This window comes from Pyrgilauda ruficollis, unplaced genomic scaffold (genome assembly GCF_017590135.1).
Source record: "Pyrgilauda ruficollis isolate IOZ18807 unplaced genomic scaffold, ASM1759013v1 scaffold56, whole genome shotgun sequence".
Taxonomy (NCBI): Eukaryota; Metazoa; Chordata; class Aves; order Passeriformes; family Passeridae; genus Pyrgilauda; species Pyrgilauda ruficollis.
The window spans coordinates 6149843-6163449 of record NW_024527266.1 but is presented as its reverse complement, the minus strand read 5'-3'; the positions used below and the strand labels follow the sequence as shown (position 1 = coordinate 6163449).

The 13607-nt window shown below is 48.4% G+C and overlaps 1 protein-coding gene across 1 annotated transcript; it reads left to right on the top strand.

Annotated features, from left to right (window-relative positions):
* The first annotated feature begins 3917 nt into the window (after nucleotides 1-3917).
* On the top strand, nucleotides 3918-10515 carry LOC121361227 (retinoic acid-induced protein 3-like). The gene is made up of 4 exons (XM_041481714.1): nucleotides 3918-4097; nucleotides 6517-7472; nucleotides 8463-8506; nucleotides 9215-10515. Exons 2-4 carry the CDS (start codon nucleotides 6548-6550, stop codon nucleotides 9305-9307), a joined length of 1062 nt encoding a protein of 353 aa, XP_041337648.1. The 5' UTR covers nucleotides 3918-4097; nucleotides 6517-6547; the 3' UTR covers nucleotides 9308-10515.
* Nucleotides 10516-13607: the final 3092 nt, after the last annotated feature.

The following is a 13607-nucleotide window of genomic DNA, read 5'->3' as shown; positions in this document are numbered from 1 at the left end:
GCATTGTTACATACCAGAAATGTTTATATTTTTCCTGAGACTGAGAATGGCAGGGAGCACAGCATGCAGTTTGGAAGAGCTGATAGCTGCAGAGACAAGTAAAGGCTCTGAAGGACAACAGAATGTGTTTCTTCTGCCATTATTTTAGATAATATTTACTTTTTGGTGCAATACTCTTCATTTCCAAAGGAAAACTATTCAATTCTTAGAGTCTTAGAGTTTTTGGTAATCCTTGGATACATGCTTTCAAAGCCAGAACAGGAGGGATTCAAGGGCAGGACACCCAGGAGAAAGTCCAGTATTATGCAAAGATCCCACATGTCCCTTTCCAGAAATGACACCCCTTCCCTTGTCTTCTCTCCTGTCTAAGGCAATGATGCCCTGAGCTGGCTGGCTGAAGACTCATCATCTCTGTGACAGGCTCTTTCCAAGAGTGTCATAATGGTTATACCTGAACTGATTTAAAGATGAAGAAAATGGATGGAGCTTGCTGTAATGTTAGCTCAGGATGACTGTAATAAGTACTGGCACGGGGATGTTTTTCAGGGAGCAAGGCTGTTCTTATGTTATTAAGCTATCTGTTGTGCACAGGTAGCTAAGCAGAAGGAATGACACAAACCTATTCACAGTGCAGCCAATATCAAACATAAACCTTTTAGTTAGACACATTCCAGAGCGCCATGCACCATCTCTCCCCAGGCATCTGCTTGCCTTATTACTCGTTTTAATAAAAGATGCTATCTCAGTCCCTGCACCTCAGTCCCTGCTTCCTTCCCCACGCCTGGCTGAGCTGAGGGGCTGCAGCATTCTGCCATTTGCTGTGACACTGAAGCCAGTGGAGAAGGGCTGGCCCAGGGCACTGGGCAGAGCTGGGCACTCCCACCCCGCAGCAGGGAGCAGAGCCAAGCAATGCCAGCAGCAAGAAGGTGCAGGGAGCAGAGCTGACTCAGAGGGAGAGCACAGCCCTCATCCTGCTGCCTGAGAACTGGGGGTTGTGGGTGCCTGTTCCCCAAAGGGGTCAGACCCTGCTGCTGTCCCTGACTCTCCTTGTCAATTATCCTTCCCACTATCAGCAGCCAGCTTGCTTGTCCAGGGCTGCAATATTGCCAAAGCAAGCAGGAAGCTGCTACCAACAGCTTCCCACTTAAAGGAACTTCCAACATTACCAGCATTTTGCTACTGGATTGTGTTTAAATTATTTTGGAGATTTGCTATGCAATTCAGCTGTCAAGTGTAATGATCTGTACAATTCCCTTGCCTCCATCTCTATTGGAAAGAAATGAGGAGTTCTCAGGTGTGATTTGGTTTGTCTTGAAGCAGATCAACTATCCTGGAAGTGCCCCTTTCTCTCCACCAACTATAGTGGGAATCCACATGACCGCCTCCAATGAAGAAGTCTGCTCTGTAGACATCTAGGAGTCTATTTGATTGTCCATACTCTGCTGCCTAGGGTCATTTGGGATCTTCTGTGTCATTAGAGTGAACTAATGCTCCAGAAAGAGCACTAGATTCCCACAGCTCTTGTATCTTCTATGCCACCCCTATGCTGTTCACTGAGTAACAGGTAACAGAGCACCTTCAATTAACTATTTATCTATGCTGGTGTACCAGAATTAAGTCCTTGCACTGGACTGGGTACTACATATCAGCTGGCCATCTCACCTCTGAAACAGCCAGGGAGATTGAGCACTCAATCCATTTGCTCTGACAAAGGTGATTTGAGATGCCTAAGGGTATCCAAAACATCTGCACAGGACTGCCAGATCTGACAGAGAAGGTATGGGAAATTCATGTGCTCCTGCAGTGGTCACTGGAAGTTGAGCAGGAGACACTGGAGCATCTCAAATGATGCTATGCTGGTGTGCAAGCAACTAAAGTGAGGCCCCAGGCAATCCAGGCAACCACACCTGGGAGCATTTCAGTGTACACAGAAATAGGCACCTGCATCCAGTCAGCCGGGACAGTCCTCCTGACCTTACAGCTGTTTGGGAGCTGAAACACTCAGTTCACATTTAGGTAACAACCATCAGACATCTAAATTTAGGTGCCTCTATCTGCAGGTTACATCCTGTCCCTAAAGCGAGGTGACAGCCATCTCACCTTTCTGGTGTGATCACTGTGCCATTTGTGCTCACACATGCAGACCAGTGGTGCCTCTCCACCCTCCTTGGCACAGCATGAGAGCCACGGACACCATGTCTCACTACAGTGAGTCAGCAGCCCTCAGGCTCCTAAATCACTTGGGATTGTTTTTAAATGTAGCCCCATTAGCCTTCTGAAAGTACAGGTTATGTTTGATGACTGACTCTCATGGATCTCTCAGGCATTCTGAAAAATGTCTGTGTTACTTTTATCTTTTCTTCTTTTCTTTCCCTGATATAATTTGACATGGTTTATTCCATGAGGTCTTTTGTGTCTGTGCAAATGTAGGGAAGTAGCTGGCAGTCCATAATGTGCTCTGACAAGATGCAAATAGGCTGGCAGTGACCAGTGACCTTTGAAAGCGTCTTGGGATGCTTTCCTAAGACAAGTTGGGTCCCACTGAGATGATGCTAAACTCTTCTCTATCTCTACTTATTTTCTCTTCTCATTTTTCATAACTGCCTCCTTCCTGACTGGCTCACTAAGCCCAGGACCTGCTTTAAAGTTTAGATTAATTTAATGGAGAGAAACCTGGTATGTCCTTTCCTAAGAAGCCTCAGGATTTTATACTGAAATAAAAGTAGGAAGGGCATGAAGAACTGTCTTGGGGCTCAGCATGGCCCACCCTACAGTGACTGCACTGAGTGTTGCCTTTCACTGGATCCTGCAATTCACTGATCCCTGCAATTCACTAATCCCTGCAAGTCCTCATGTACTTCTGAGAGTTGTGGAAGAGAGGACTCTCCTATGAGTTTTGTGGCAATCTCCACATGTGAGATTCAAAAAGGATCAGCACCAGAAAGAAGCCAGAAGCCCTAAAACAAACAAAATTAACAAGCAGATGAGACACCTGTGGGCACTTAGACCTCGGCACAGGCATATGCAGCCGCTCTACCCCCAGCCCTGGTTTTGGGAAGGAGCACAAACTTTGTGAGGGGGATTTTTAGGTTTGGGGCTGTGTGTAGGGACTGAGTGCTTCATGTGGATAGGCCCTGATGTCAATTCCTTAATCAGGATAGTGAAATACTCCCAGTGAGTAATATTTAAAACAACAAATGAAGTCACAAACACATTGGATATACTCGAGGATTTAGATGGGGCTGTGCTGATAGGTGTGTCAGGCAGAGGCATAAAATGTAGAGCAAGGGGGAATTTGTCATTGCCTTTGCTCATTAACTGTTTGGGCCAGCAATTTGGACAAAGTGACTCAGTGCTCGCGAGCAGGCAGGACCGAGCCTTCCGAGAGCAGGGCTGGTCTGAGCGAGACACAAGGACAGCCAAGCTGCCCCGTTCAGGAAAGAGGCCGGTGGCTCTCAGCGGCACGGGTGGAAGGGACGAGCAGAGCAGCCGTGTCCCCACACGCAGAGGCAGCGCCTGTTGGGAGCCCGGAGGACACAAACCATCTCCGGATCCACGCTTGCCACTCGCTCCGGGCACTGCGGGCCCGCTCACACGCCGCAGCCTCCTCATCGCCTGCCGTGCCAAGCAGTTTATCTGGGAGAAAGCAGGCAAAGACACAAAAGGCTGGGAGCAGGGAGGGGACGCACAGCTATTCATAGTCGCGGTCCCCACCCACGGGTGCCAGGAGCCAGACGGGGGAGCACCTTATCAGGTGCCCGGCCGAGCAGCACTCAGCGCGGCCCCAGCGCTCCATCCCCACCCCGACGCGGGGTGAGTGCCCCGCTGACGTCAGGAGGCCTTACTTCATTTCCTGGCACCGGGGCCGAATTTTCACAGCCGTGTCCCGTGGGAGAGGAGAGGCGGTGGAACTGGAATAGGCGTGCTCAGCCCCACCTCCTCAGCCCTCCAGCTGTTAAAGCTCCCAGGAGCGGCGGGCGCGGAGCTGCTGCTCGGCCGGGCTTGCGGGAGCGGAGGTGCCCGGGTCCTGGTGCGCTGGGAAAGTGCCTCTCCTAGACGGAACCTCCTGCTGCCTTCTCCAGGCAGGACCCAGAAAGGTAATTCAAGGCAGGGTGTTACAGGATCCAGGCTGGGCCTGCCTTCTGCAGCTGGCTTGGGATGGCTGCAGGACCATGGCTGTGCGGGCACGGGGTGCCACAGTGACCTGAGAGTGCCTCCCGGCCCTGACTGGGGCTGGGGACACGCTCCCGGGAAACCATTGGAAATTTCTGGGTGAATGGGTGTATTTTATGTATAAATATCAATGAGAAAGGAGGGTCAAGTTGGAGGCAGAAGACTCCTCCTCTCTCAAGCGAGAGGTTGAGATTTGGAGGGTGCTGTATAAGCTACCACAGCACAGGCTTCTTTGCACAGACTGCAGAGCCCCTTGGAATTCTTGGACGCTGCTGTAGTTGCTGGATGAGCAGACACCTTCTGGGGAGCAGCACTTACTCAGGAGACAGGGTAGAGGCTCTTCATGCCTCATCATGCCTTGCAGGACATCTACCCTGGAAAAAAAAGAGAAGGCAGTAAAAATGGTTGCAAGTGGCCCAGTTCCTCAAGTCAGGAAGGTTATTTCCATCCCGTTTGTTTCCCTGGCTGTGGTGGCTGGCTGTGGCAAGCACCACTGGCTGTCAGCACTGGTCAGGACCCAAAGCTATGGGTGTGCTCCGTGCTGTCATCAGGTCACTCACGCAGGTTCTCTGGGCTCTCCACGTGCCTCGACAGCAAGCACCAGTCTGTATCTGCCAGAGCTGTGAGCAGATAAGCTAATCTAATCAACAGTAAATGCCTGTGGATAAAATTTTAGAATTTTCTCTCTAGATTTTCAGAAATTTATTACTCACAATTGTCCAGATAACCCAGCTATCTGTGCAAGAGATCATAAATCTCCAAAATTTTGTGTACATTGATTGTGAAAACTCCTTCGTGTGTTATCCACTTATTCCATGCTCTTCATGGGAGTCCAAAGTTCCTGCATACTTGAATAATTTGCATTTTATTGTAGCCAGCCTTTTGAAGAGCTGCACATCTTTTATACAGTGAGGTTAGAAGCTGAAAAAATATTTTCCCAATTCAGTTATTAGCAGGTCCATTGAAGCATATGTGAGGCTGGGAATGAGTCAGTGGTATTTTCACCCTTTGTTCATTCCTTGGTTAGATCAACTGCATTTATTAAAAACACAATCTGCACTCACTAAAACCTGCTGGAAGGGTTTGAGAACCAACTTCATGAGTGCAGTATGTTGTTCTGGAGCAGGAAAATTAAGGCAAATGGCACAGTGAGCACTAAAGTCTAAATTTTGAAAGGTTGGTTTTGTTTTTCCATCTATTAGAAAGCCCCTGTTTTTCCACTGTGGGTCACCATTAAGGACAGGTTTGCTCCTGTTTCATTGTGATATTGTATCTAAATTCCTCTTTTGATAGATTTTAGAGACTCAAGCCTAACTGAGAAGTTTAGTATTTAGAAATCAGTACCTGTCCCCTAGGGTCTAAACTCCCTCTGTGCGTGGATAATGGGCCATGATGTGCCAGAGGCCCCTGTGCTGTGGTTTCTGCATATGCTTCAAGCTCCCAAGAAAGCAGGGAACTTAATTCCCCCAAACAGCCCACTTAAGCTCTCCTATCCCCTGGGAGGCAGCAGGAATGTGTTAGAGACCTTGACATGTGGACTCCTCATGCAGTAGTTTGGTAACTTCTCACACAATGAATAGTGTTGGCTCTGACAAGTCAGGCCTCTAGTCAGTGTGAGGCAGTGTCTTGGGGAGGAGAGTGAGGTCTTTGAGACACTCCTTATTGCTACCCTGCCGTGAAGAAGGAGAAATATTAGTTCAGGGCTAGTGGTTGGTGGCCTGTATTTGCTGTTGAATTTGGAGTGAGAAGGGCTGTGCTGGAGGCATCCGGGTTAGTTATCTGCAAGGTAAAAGGTGTTAAAGTTCTCCCTTCATTCATAAGGGTAAACCAAAGCCAAAAGTGCCTCAGAGAATGTAAAAGGGGGAAAATGAATGTAAAAGAGAACAATGAGTTTCCTGTTCTGCGTTGTTCCTGTCTGAATCTCCCTGGTACAAGGTACTGGTGTTGTTTGAACTTGTCAGAAGAGTGTAAACTGTGTTATGACTACAGCTGCTCTTGTATCACAGAAGTGACAAGGCAGCTCAGTCTCTGCACTGCAGGGCACCAAGCAAGTACCCACTGCAGTGCCTCACCTTCTCCCTGCTCCCCACACTCCTAAAACATCAGGCACAGTGCAGAGGACATGCAAGGTGAATTGCCTCCTCCTGAGGGGCTTGGCTTGCCCTCGATGGAGAGCCAGTGCCAGACTTTGAGATGACTCTGCTGCCATTGCCCCGTGTCTTTAGCACTGTGGTGTCCTTGCCCAGCAAGGTGGGGATGGAGGTCTGTCCTGCCTCTCCTTCCCCACTGCTGACAGTACCCAGATGGTTGATTTGACAGCCTCTGCTTTCTCTTTTTCTACAGCTTTGGAGAGGTTGTTCAAGAAGGCAAGAGGATGACGACGTCACCTCCCCCAGGCTGCGGCAACATCGGTGCTGACTACCACCTGCTCTGTGACACAGAGAAGGCCTGGGGGATTGTCCTGGAGTCGCTGGCTGCAGCAGGCATCCTCATCACCATTTTCCTCATCTGCTCGCTCTTCTTCCTCATCTGCAAAGTCCAAGACAACAGCAAGCGGCACATGATCTCCGTCTATTTTTTCTTTCTTTTAGGCACACTCGGCGTTTTTGGTCTCACTTTTGCCTTCATCATTAAACTCAATGACAGGACTCGCCCCACTCGCTTCTTCCTCTTTGGAGTCATCTTTGCTCTCTGCTTCTCGTGCCTCCTCACCCATGCCTGCAACCTCAACAAACTAGTGAGAGGAAGAAAGCCCTTCTCCTGGCGGGTGCTGCTGCTCTTCATTGTCTCCTTTGCCCTGGTACAAGTTGTGATCAGCATTGAGTACTTAGTCACCATGTTTGTAAACCAGAGAGAAGAATTCCTGAATATGCATCGGGAGAATACCAACAAGGACTTTGTCATGCTTCTGATCTACGTGCTCTTCCTGATGGCTCTGACCTTCTTGGTTTCCATGTTCACATTCTGTGGGCCATATAAAAGCTGGAAGAGGCACGGGGCGCACATCTTTGTCACTGTCCTGTTCTCCATTGCCATTTGGGTGGTGTGGATCACTATGCTCATAAAAGGCAACACAGTTTTGGACAAACAAACGTGGGATGATCCTGTTGTGGCCATTGCTCTGGTGTCCAATGGCTGGATTTTCCTGATAATGTATATTGTCCCTGAAATTTGTTTCCTCACTGCTCCTCTGAAGCTAGAGGACTACCCTCCAGAAAATGACTTCTGCCAACCCAAGTTCATAAAGCAGGCAACTGGAGTGGACAACCGTGCCTACACCCAAGATGAAATTGTGCAAGGTATGGTGAAGTGAATGACTCCACTGCCCCCCCAGCCCTAAGCACACAAGCACCACTCATGACCTAAAAGAGGTGGGAGAGCTACAAGAAAAGATTTGAAGATGATATGATATTCAAAATGAGAGGCTAGGAAAAAGTTTCAGACGGATGAAAGTTTGGAAATGTCCATGCAAATTAATCTCCAGACATGAGGGAAATGAGTGAGGACCAATGCAAAAGCTGAAGTTGTGTAGGAGCAGTGACTGAGTAGGAGACTTGCTGCATGTCAGGGCTGAAATATAACTCTTTATGACCTTGCTATATCCGGGAAGTCCGTGTTGAAAATCAGGAGGGTTTTTTTGTCTCTTAGTGGTGCATCAGCTCTTCAATCCTATCTAGGTTATACCTTGGAGGTTATTTATTTCAGTTCTGATCAGGTTCCCATATCCATGTAAGAATGAATCCATCGTCCAAAAAGGAGGCAAGGAGGTCTTTCTTTAATCTGTGAGTCTTTTGCCTACTTGGACAAAGCAAAATGTTTCTATCAATAGAGGTTTCCCAAAACTGTGGGTAGGAGATGTGATTCTTCTGGGTGTGGGTTTGCTACTGGTGTCACGTTGGTCACCTGGAGTCAGGTTTGTGAGGGAATAGCCAAGAAAGGCTGTGCTCTCCCAGGGAATACCCTGAAGGGGGTCTTGTGCATTCAGGTGGGAGGGATTTGGCTGGTGGTGGTGACAGTAATTGTGAGGCAACAGGAGGTGTCTAAACTCCAAGGCCACCTGTGTCCTGTTATTTGCAATACCATTCATTCCTGCTTTCAGAAGGAAATATTTAATGTCCTCCACCTACGGATTTTAGCCCATTCCTGCCTGCACACTGCATAGTTAGACCAGTCTAAAAGCAGCTGCTCATGTAGCCACAGATCCTCTGAATCTCCCTTGATGTGGTATTTCTGAGCTACTGTGTAATACTAATGCACTAACTTTCCCCTGCCTTTGTCTTGTGACACAGGAAATGTCAACTACTCCCCGTATGCTTCTCACTTTCAGATGAAGGTAAGTTCATTCCCCCGTCACCCCTTTCGCCACACGCAGGCTGCAGGCTACTGTTCAGGTGCTGGAAGGAAGGGAAGGAGAAGGGGCAAAGACAGATGGGCCTAGAGCAGGCTTTGTGAAGGCAGGCCTGTGCTTTGCATGGAGCCAAGTGGTTCTGTCACATGTTTGTGGAGGTGCCTGTGGCTGGCCGGAAAGAAAGAGCTATGACGTGTCCAGGGACACGGGAAGGCAAGAGGGGCCCCGTGTAAAGAGGTTATGGATTTCAGTACTTTGGGATTTGGTGCTACATAAGAAGTCCTCTCTTGGAGCACAGTTCCTACATTAGACTGTGCCCTTTCCTCAGGAGAGCGTGCTTATTTCCTCAGCCCATGCTCTGAATGTATTGCCACCAGCAGACACTGGAAGTTGCAGTGCAGATCCAGAGCAGGCAGTCTGCATGTCCACCAGTCCATTCCCCAGTCCTCCTTCAGAACACAGCCTAGCCAGGCCTAGTATCTCACATCATGTTCCCACATGGTCCCTCTGGTCACCTGTCTCCATCACTAATTTGTTCTGCCAGGATCCTCTTCCACAGCCTTATTGGTCACATTCTCAGGAAACCTTCGGCTCTGTTTCCCCCTTCCTTCCTTCCTTTGTTTTCTTTATAAGCCTTGTTTTATTACTTCTGTCCAGTTTTCAAAGGTAAAGGGTTCTGTGCTTCCTTTTCAGGCCATTGAAACCCAGAATGATTTCTCCATCCCTCGCCCCAAGGCCCGGACAAGCCCATACCATGACTACACTGGTGGGAAAAGCCCCCAGTAGCAGCTCCCCAGTGAGCAGAGACTAAGTGCTCCTCAGCAGAGGCCCAGGGAATGGGCCACATGGTGACAAGGCAGGTGATCCTGCAGAAGAACCAACCCACACCAGCAAAAAAGGAGAGGGATCCTCTTTCCCTCACACAGGCACCTTTGTAGCTTCCTGTTATTCTTCAGACACAGCTTTCAGACACAGCCCTGGCCATCCTGTCCCTGCTCACTCTGTCTCCATGCTCTTGTGATGGAAGAGCATTCTGGCCTATTTCCAGCAGGAATGCTAGAGAAGCAGGAAGATTATCAGCTGGGTCTGTGACTGGCTTTGGCCCAGACAGGACCTGCTTTAATCAGCTCATGGGGGTGCCTGCACCCCTCATCTGATGGGAGAAGAGGAAGGAGCAGGAGCATCAGCCCTACACATTCCTTCCTCCTGTCCACCCACATCTCAGGTACTACTGAGGACATCTTTATTTATCCCCTGTTACTTTTGTGCCCACTCCCAGCCCTGCCTGGCTGTCCTCCAGATATCAGTGAAGAAGAGGCAGAGAGAGAGAAAGAATACTCCATTTTTCATTTTCATATTTGTTTCCAGCACCTTCCTCATCATCTAGGAGCCGTGCTGGAGATGGGCAAGAAAACTTAAAGACATAAAACCATCTACACCAATTTACACTGACACATGTTCCAATTCATGTTCTAACAGTTTCCTTTCCAGCTCTGGCTCTGCCCATGTGCCTCAGCTGAGCTCCCCAAGGTGCCTGCTCCCCTGCAAACTCTCCCTCCCCACCCCAGCCATGCCAGGCTGTGGATCCCCAAAGACAAAGCCTCTTCCATGTGGCTCCTTGCAATGCCCTGGTGGGATATAATCCTGTGAACCCTGGATCTCAGCCTCTTCCTGAGTGTGTCTGTGACGTTAACACAAACATTTCCCAAGCATCCAGGTTACAGAGGGCAGACACCCTTCTTCCCAGGCATGAGTGAGCAGAAGTGTGTTTGTGTGTGTGTGGTGTGTGGACTGCACCCTAGTGATGAGCAATGAGTCTGCAGAGTTGAATCATTCTGTAACCTGCTTTGCATTTGATAAATAGCTTTCCATGGTATTTCATACATAACTACAGAGAGCTCTCCCAGTGGGTGTGTGTGGTACACTGGCGTCTGACACAGCTGTGTATTTATTTAGTACTTTGTATATGGACTGTTTAATTAATAAAAACCCAAACAGCCTGTCTATGAGAAACTGGTGTTCTTCCTGGGGAATGTGATTCCTGCAATGGCTGGTGGGGTGACAGCAATAGCTCTCTGTGGGTTGGAGTGGGTCACCTCTGGGAGGTTGCACTTAAGGAGAAATGGCAGAGAGATGCTTCTTTGAAGCTGTCATTGTGGACCAAAGATCAGCTGCTTGAGGGTGCAGAAGGAGGGTTAGTAGCTTCTCCATGCTACTTTGATTCAATGTTAGGAGTGCTTAAGAAATGAGGAAATATAAATCCAAGCCACAGCAAGCAAATGCCAGAGAAAAGATGTGAACTTTTCATCACTGCATGTGTCTGTATCTGCTGTGTCAATACTCCTGTATTTATTCACTTGTCTCTTGTTGGGTACTTGCATGATCAAGAATAGGAAATATAGGAGCTTGTAGGTATGAAATTCAGTTTGTAAAAAGATGTCTTTCTGATGTTCTGAATACATGTAATATTTTTATTTGAAAGTAGAAACAATATCAAAGCAAAATCATATCAATGGAGATAACAATTTGTAAACCTTCTGCTAGTATGAGGCTATAATTTCCCTTTTTAGAGAATACTCTCTGATGAGATTCTACATGATGTGTTATGCTACCACATACCCTTATGCTTGGCAAGTAAACCCCTTCCTCAGGCACAGTGAATCAGGCAGCCTGGGTCTTCCCCACTCTGCCTACCAGCACTGAAGGGCAGCACAAGCACATCTGAGGCTTCTGAATCCCTTGGCATGAGACAGATCCCTCCTAAGGATTTATTTTGAAATGTATCACAGGATAACTTGCCTTTTTCTAGTAAATTTGAGGTGGAAATTATGCTAACCATCCCTCCTCTTCTTTCTTCCACCTACACAGTCCACAGGTGTCACACAGGATGAGGGAGAAAACTCAAGGCTGCTAATATAATATTGGAGAGCAGGCTGGGAAAAGGGTTTGTGAAGCTGTGATGCAACTTGTTGACTTGCAGACTGAAGGTAGGAGGGAAATGCTTGAAACAGCACCTAACTTTCAAGAAATTGGCTTTTCAAGCAGATGTGGTGTCATTGATAGCTATAGTATGTCCCAGGATGATTCAAAAATGTGTTGAAGGAGAGCCAGCTCCTCCGCTTCAGTGGAGTCTGGTGGGCAAAGAGCAGGCTAACAGGAGAAACAGGAGTAAAGTGTGCCTTACCGTGTGTTTTCCATATCCCAGACACTTACCAACTCCTTCACTAACTGCCACAGACCAGAAAGAACCTCCCAATGTGTCTTGGGCCCAGAGGTGGCAGAACTAGGAGAGATGAGAGACGTCATATGCACTCCCATTGATTCAGGCGTGGCGATTTTCTCGATTATTTGGTTGTTACTGTGCATGCTGCTTGCAGAGAATGAAAATCTCCTTCCACGGATTTAAGAGTGCCTTTTAGAGTAGTTTTTTTTAAACCTCTGTAATGACACAAATACTAATCTGCCCAGAGTTATTTTGCACTTGTTTGATATTAAGGCAGCTTTGTGTGAGAGCTCATTTAAATGCCAAAATAAACATGAGTTTCTGTGGAACTTTGCACTGCTGGGTAAGGGGTGCTGCTGCACTGCAGGTTTCTCACACCTCGGGAGAGACTTTTGGAAAAGCAGCAGTTTCCCCTGTCCTTATAATTGAGCTTAAACCAAACCAGCTTGCCACTTAGTCACAAACACACATCCCAGGGGAATCCTAAACTGGTTGGGCCAGACAGACTGGACCCAAAAGGAACAAGTGAGTCGGAGAGGCAGGATCCTTGTGCTGTTTCTTCTGAAAATCTGTTCACTGGGAGGCCTGTAAGCCCAGTCAGGCTCATCCCTACCCTGTCTCCCTTGGTGGTGGTAGTTGCAGGTGCTCTGCCTTCAGGGCCCTCTGGTTTCTGGTCCCTCCTCTCCCTGTTCAAGGAGACCAGAGAGCCAGAAATGTACACACCAGAGAAGGGTTGGCACAGAGCTGGATTATGAAAGCAGCCAGGATTATCAGGAGGCAGGATAAACTGCTGAACTTCAGGTCAGGGGTGTCATGGGAAAAGAGCAAAGAAGAACGAAAACACTGTTCAGCCCCAGGACCTTCAGGGTCACCATCCCATGGCCTTGCCAGGGCTGTAGGGCTCCACGTGCCTGGCCAGCAGTGAACATGGAGGGTGCAATAAACCCTTGGAGCACAGACCCATGCCAGTGGTAACACAATTTGGAATGGGGAGGAACCTTGCTGGGATCACATCCCAAGTGCTCCCTGTCCCTTCTGGCAGCTGGTGCCAGTGCCACCCTCCCTAAACAAGATTTTTCTTTGAGAGGGATTCACCCTCTTCCTACAAGTCCTGCAGTGATTGCTGTGGCACAGGGGTCATGAGTCCCTCTTCCTCAGCTGGGGCCATTTTCTCCAGGCTCACAGGGCCAGGTGATCACTTTAATCAGATCTGCTCCCCAAGGAACAGAATCACAGGACCACAACTTGTGACAACTTTTGGTCCAAGTGTGCATGTTGCTCCTTTGCCAAAGGTGACTCAGGGCTGACAGTACACGTGGTGTGTCCACTGCCCAGTTACAGGAGTCACCTTCCCCCATAAAAACCTTACAGTGTAGGTTTCAGTGTCCTCATCACACTGGACCAGAACCAGAGGCAGCTGAAGAGGAGAAATGTCTCCCATTTTCCTGTCCCTGCCAGAGGCAAAGTGAAGAGCTGGGAGCAGTCTCCTCCAGCCATCCCTGGCAGCTGCACTACAGCCTGTGAGCAACACCTAGAGGGCAACAACACTCGGGAGCAAGCGACAGCATTCAGCCCACCCTACATTTCCACTTACACTCTGCTCTTACACACACATACACACACTCCCCAGGGAGGGAACAATTTTGCAGCTTCTTAAAGACAAACACGAGATTGAAAAGGTGCCATTGTGAAAGTCGTGTGTGAGTAATGCATCGGATGCCTCTTGCTCTATTCTGCCCCAAGCAGAATATTCTGCTCCCTTTAAAGTGTAAGCTCACAGAACATGCAGGGAGGTGTGGTTCTGAGAATCCACAGAGTTCTTCCTTTTTCCAGCTCTTTCCTACATTTTAGTAGGTTTAGTGG